This window comes from Caretta caretta, chromosome 27 (assembly GCF_965140235.1).
Source record: "Caretta caretta isolate rCarCar2 chromosome 27, rCarCar1.hap1, whole genome shotgun sequence".
Lineage (NCBI taxonomy): Eukaryota > Metazoa > Chordata > Testudines > Cheloniidae > Caretta > Caretta caretta.
Genome location: NC_134232.1, coordinates 1556856 through 1562855, shown reverse-complemented (window position 1 = coordinate 1562855; position 6000 = coordinate 1556856). Strand labels below are relative to the sequence as shown.

At 57.2% G+C, this 6000-nt stretch overlaps 1 protein-coding gene across 4 annotated transcripts in view; it reads left to right on the top strand.

Moving 5' to 3' along the window:
- The first annotated feature begins 2781 nt into the window (after positions 1–2781).
- Positions 2782–6000, top strand: part of MYO1D (myosin ID) — a 383172-nt gene continuing 379953 nt past the window's right edge. For all 4 annotated transcript variants that reach the window (XM_048829695.2, XM_048829697.2, XM_075123527.1 and 1 more), the window contains exon 1: positions 2782–2940. In XM_048829695.2, coding sequence (XP_048685652.1) covers positions 2846–2940 — 95 coding nt within the window. In that variant the 5' untranslated portion in view covers positions 2782–2845. The remainder of the gene's footprint in view (positions 2941–6000) is intronic.

Genomic DNA, 6000 nt, shown 5'->3' with positions numbered 1-6000 from the left:
TAGTTAATAGGTTTTTTTTTATAATTCATCCCACAGACTAAGATATTTAGCAAGCCAACAAATGCTAGTCCTGTTACTGACTGCACTCTGGGAAGACACTCAGATACTACCTATAAGAACCATCAAATAACCATAAAATAATTGCAAATAGGACATTGTGCACAACTACCCCTCCTTACCCAAAAGGAAGGAAGGCAACGACTATAAAGTACGGCTAGTATCACCAGCACACTACCAGATCACCTCTGCAACTGCACTACTTATAATAAAGCTGCAGAGAGCAAATACATCTACAGACACCAATGAGAAGAAGTTAGCTTGTTTTCTTGACTCATTGACGTCACCTGCAGATTACATTCCATCCTAAAGACCCTGATTTCAATTAAAGAGACGGTAGCGCCAATATCAGATTTACACACATTTAACTTTTCACATGAGTACTCACACTGAAGTCAATGGGACTACTCGTGAATAATCTTAAGTAAGTAAATACGTTTTTGCAGGCTTGGGAGAGTTTCCAAGCATAGAAAACCATGTCCCCGCAAAATGCTGGGGATGGGGTCCTCCAAGGCTGTGGGATCCAGCCCCCAATGCAGGGTACTGGGTCCCCTGTGGCTGTGGAATCCAGGGTCCCAATGTGGGACCCAGGAATGGGGTTTCCCCGGGGCTGTGGAATCCAGCCTCCCAATGCAGGGTGTTGGGGACAGGGTCCCCAGGGCTGTGACATCCAGCCCCCCAGTGTGGGGCCCTGGGGATGGGGTTCCCTGGGGCTGCGGGATCCAGCCCTCCCCCCCGACGCAGGGTGCTGAGGTCCCCAGGGGCTGTGGGATCCAGCCCTGCAATGCAGGGTGCTGGGGATGGGGTTCCCCCAGGGCTGCGGGATGCAGCCCCCCAGTGTGAGCCCTGGGGATGGGGTCCCCCCGGGGCTGCGGGATGCAGCCCCCCCAAAGTGAGCTCTGGGGATGGGGTCCCCCCGGGGCTGCGGGATCCAGCCCCCCCAAAGTGAGCCCTGGGGATGGGGTCCCCCGGGGCTGCGGGATCCAGCCCCCCCAAAGTGAGCCCTGGGGATGGGGTCCCCCTGGGGCTGCGAGTTGCAGCCCCCCAGTGTGAGCCCTGGGGATGGGGTCCCCCCGGGGCTGCGGGATGCACCCCCCCCAAAATGAGCCCTGGGGATGGGGTCCCCCCGGGGTTGCGGGATCCAGCCCCCCAGTGTGAGCCCTGGGGATGGGGTCCCCCCGGGGCTGCGGGATGCACCCCCCCCCAAAATGAGCCCTGGGGATGGGGTCCCCCCGGGGTTGCGGGATCCAGCCCCCCAGTGTGAGCCCTGGGGATGGGGTCCCCCCGGGGCTGCGGGATGCAGCCCCCCCAAAGTGAGCTCTGGGGATGGGGTCCCCCCGGGGCTGCGGAATCCAGCCCCCCCAAAGTGAGCTCTGGGGATGGGGTCCCCCCGGGGCTGCGGGATCCAGCCCTCCCCCCCGACGCAGGGTGCTGAGGTCCCCAGGGGCTGTGGGATCCAGCGCTGCAATGCAGGGTGCTGGGGATGGGGTTCCCCCAGGGCTGCGGGATGCAGCCCCCCAGTGTGAGCCCTGGGGATGGGGTCCCCCCGGGGCTGCGGGATGCAGCCCCCCCAAAGTGAGCTCTGGGGATGGGGTCCCCCCGGGGCTGCGGGATCCAGCCCCCCCAAAGTGAGCCCTGGGGATGGGGTCCCCCCGGGGCTGCGGGATCCAGCCCCCCCAAAGTGAGCCCTGGGGATGGGGTCCCCCTGGGGCTGCGGGTTGCAGCCCCCCAGTGTGAGCCCTGGGGATGGGGTCCCCCCGGGGCTGCGGGATGCACCCCCCCCCAAAATGAGCCCTGGGGATGGGGTCCCCCCGGGGTTGCGGGATCCAGCCCCCCAGTGTGAGCCCTGGGGATGGGGTCCCCCCGGGGCTGCGGAATCCAGCCCCCCCAAAGTGAGCTCTGGGGATGGGGTCCCCCCGGGGCTGCGGGATCCAGCCCCCCCAAAGTGAGCCCTGGGGATGGGGGTCCCCCGGGGCTGCGGGATCCAGCCCCCCCAAAGTGAGCCCTGGGGATGGGGTCCCCCCGGGGCTGCGGGATCCAGCCCCCCAGTGTGAGCCCTGGGGATGGGGTCCCCCCGGGGCTGCGGGATCCAGCCCCCCAGTGTGAGCCCTGGGGATGGGGTCCCCCCGGGGTTGCGGGATGCAGCCCCCCAGTGTGAGCCCTGGGGATGGGGTCCCCCCGGGGCTGCGGGATGCACCCCCCCCAAAATGAGCCCTGGGGATGGGGTCCCCCTGGGGCTGCGGGTTGCAGCCCCCCCAAAGTGAGCCCTGGGGATGGGGTCCCCCCGGGGCTGCGGGATGCACCCCCCCCAAAATGAGCCCTGGGGATGGGGTCCCCCCGGGGTTGCGGGATCCAGCCCCCCAGTGTGAGCCCTGGGGATGGGGTCCCCCCGGGGTTGCGGGATGCAGCCCCCCCAAAGTGAGCCCTGGGGATGGGGTCCCCCGGGGCTGCGGGTTGCAGCCCCCCAGTGTGAGCCCTGGGGATGGGGTCCCCCCGGGGCTGCGGGATGCAGCCCCCCAGTGTGAGCCCTGGGGATGGGGTCCCCCGGGGTCTAGCGTGGGACGCGGTCAGCGCCCCGCGGCCGGGCGCGCAGGAGCCGGGGCGTAGCCGCGGCCGGCAGGGGGCGCTGCCGGCTCTTGGCGGGGAAGGCGGGGCGGGGCCGCGCGCCCGGCTCCACCCCGGGCAGGCCCCGCCCGCTCCTGGCGGCTCCGCGCGCCCCAGGTGAGGCGGGGCGGGCGCTCGGCGGGGCTGAGGCGAGGCTCGGGAGCCGCGCCGCGAGCCCGGCGCCATGGCGGAGCTGGAGAGCCCGGAGTTCGGCAAGGCGGACTTCGTGCTGCTGGACTCGGTCTCCATGCCTGAGTTCATGGCCAACCTGCGGCTGCGGTGAGTGGGGCGGGCCGCCGTGGGGGGGCCCCGGGCCGGCCCGCGGGTCTCCCGCCCGCGCTGCGTTGCCCCGCGCCGGGGCGCGGAGCCGGGGGACCCCGCCCTGCGCTGAGGCCGGGCTGCCCCGCGCATCACCGCGCGCCCCGGCAGCCGTCCGGGGCTGCCCCCCAACCGCCGGCGGGGGCGCCTCTGGGCGGGGGGACAGGACCCCCCCGGGCCGGCCTCGGTGCCTCCCTCCTCCCGCGCGCCGTTGCGGGCGGCCCCTCGGTCTCCGGCGGCGGCGCGGGGTCCCGGGTCCCGGCAGCGCCCCGCCTCGCAGGTCACCTGGCCGCGGCGGCGCGGGCTTGGTCGGGCCAGGTCCCACCTCGTTCCCGCCGCTTGTGGCCCACGAGCAGCGCCCATTTCCGTCGCTTCTGGTGTCCCCGCGAGCCTGTCTGGGCAAGTGCGCGGTCTGGACCGCGTCGACGGTATGTCCTTGTGCTCGGCTGCCCTGGCAAGTGCGTGGACTCGAAGTGTGGGTTACTTCTGGGTTTGTGAGTTTGTTGGTTTTCCTCAGCGTTTACAAATGCAACCTGCTGTTTGGTAATCCTGGATGGGAGGCAGAGATGAGCCCATGCCGCAGATGGCAGGAACTGAGAGCGGTTGTGACTTGCTCAGAGTCACAGCAAGCCTGTGTCAGAGCCAGGATGAAAACAAGGAAATTCCTGACTCCTGAGCTACTGCTCCCATCTGTTACACACCACTGCCTTTCTGTGGGTAAATCGTATCAAACTGAAGTCCTCTGCTTGCTGGCATTAAACTCACATTTGCTGCTGCTGCTCACAACTTTCCTCAAAAAGAAAAGGGGGGCTTGTGGCACCTTAGAGACTAACCAATTTATTTGAGCATAAGCTTTCATTGGTTAGTGTCTAAGGTGCCACAAGCCCCCCTTTTCTTTTTGCGAATACAGACTAACACGGCTGCTACTCTGAAAGTTTCCTCAAGCCGCAGCAGAATGAATTGAGGGGACCTTTGATGTTAATGCAGCTGGTAAGAATCCTGCTGGCAGCAGTGAACCTGATCAATGTCAGCTTTCCCAAGCAATAACAGAATTAAACTAAGTAACTGCAGAAGCACTGGGTTTATTGGAGGAGGACCCAAAATTAGACTGTGGGAGGAGCAGAGTAGCAAAGACCCTCTAGGACTGTCAGGAAGAGAATATGTGGAAGTTAGGGAGAGCTCCTTTTAGCACCAAGGGGAATAGTGGGAGACATTTCAGATTTGTCACACCTCACCAGAAGGTGATATGAAAAAGAGCCCCTGAATGGAGTCCAGAGACAGCATCTCGGTAGGAATGCACCTTACCCCTTCCGATCAGTTTGAGGGAGATTGCTTCTGACCTGGTTGTTGTCTCTGGAACTTGCCAGTGAGACTCATGGGACCGCCTTAGCCCTCCCTTCTGGACCCTGGGACATGGTAGTGCTCCATATGCACCTACCACCCTGCAGCCCACCTGCTCTGTCAGCTAACATAGTAAGTGCTGGAGCACAAGTGGTAGCTGTCTGTGATGTCCTGCCTAAGGTTCAGTGTTCCAACCTTGTGAACACCTGATGCAGTGGTGGTTACAATTATACATATTTATTTTTTACTTTAAAAAAAATCCTAGAATTTACATACAAAAACTATATTAAAAGAACTTTATTTAAATTGCAAAATCCAGCACACAAAAGTTAGGAAATGTCAGATTTGAGTTTGCCTTTGCAACCATAAATCCTTATGTGTTATAGTCTTTAATACATGATCCTGGAGAAAGAAACATTATAAAACACATTGAGGTTAAGTAATTTTAGTTAAGCTATTATCTCTGCTAAATTACTCACAATTCTTGAGATAAAATCTCTGTTCCTTAGCTAAAGTACAAACTGGAGAAAAAAATTTAATTTATAACTTTTATTAGAAAAAAATAGAATTTAAAGCAAATAAGAGGCCAAAGATGACAAAATAAAGGTGGTTAGATAATAGTATTTCAAAGCATTTCACAAAGGAGGTAAAGGAGAGGTGAAGTGATTTGCTGAAGATCATCCAGAAAGTCAGTAGCAGAGCTGGGAATAGAAACCCAGATATCCTGAGGCCCAGTCCAGTGCTCTGTCTACTAGGCCATTTTACTGTTTGGCTCAATACCAGTAGTTTTAGTAACTATTAGTAAAACACAAAACAGTTGTACATCCTTCTGTATCAGAACTTGGTCATTCCCTTCCCCTTAGTTGTAGATAGCTTTGTGTGTTACACTGGCTGTCTGCAAATACAAATAAAGAGTGGACCAAGCCCATTGGTCATTTGGGCCTTTCAATATTTTGTTAGGCTTCACTTTAAACATTTTCAGTTTCAGTTGCTATGTTAAGCAAATGTAATGTGTAACTTTATTTAATATAGAACAAAGACCTTAACTTTATTGATGAGTACATATATTTTTCACTGATTACCTTTCTATTTAAAATAGACAATGTCTGAAATATTTGCAGTACTATTTATGCAGTACTATTTATGCAGTACAATATTTGCAGTACTATTGGCAATGACAATTCCTCAGATTGTTGGAGTCTGTTATATACTACTATAGATAACTTTTAATTTTCCACATAGTTTCTTAAAATTTAATCAATGCCTCTTATCTCTATCCATTAATAAAATTATATGTTATAATATGGTATCAAATAATAGCAGTGATGGCATGCTAGATGGGGAGGGATCTGAGTTTCTACAGAGAATTCTTTTCCAGATATCTGGGTGCTGGGTCTTGCCCACATGCTCACGGTCTAACTGATTGTCATGTTTGGGGTCGGGAAGGAATTTTCCTCTAGGTAAGATTGGCAGAGACTATGGGCATGTCTTCACTAAAAAGTTAGGTCAACTTAATTTAGGTTGGCATCCAGTTGCTGCAGTAGTTAAGTTGGTCGGGCATGTTCACACCGCACTCGTGTTGGTGGAATGCATCTTTACTAGCACCACTTGCATTGATGCATAGAGCAGTGTACCTTGGATAGCTATCCCACAGTGCAACTAGTCACAAGGGGTTTTGGG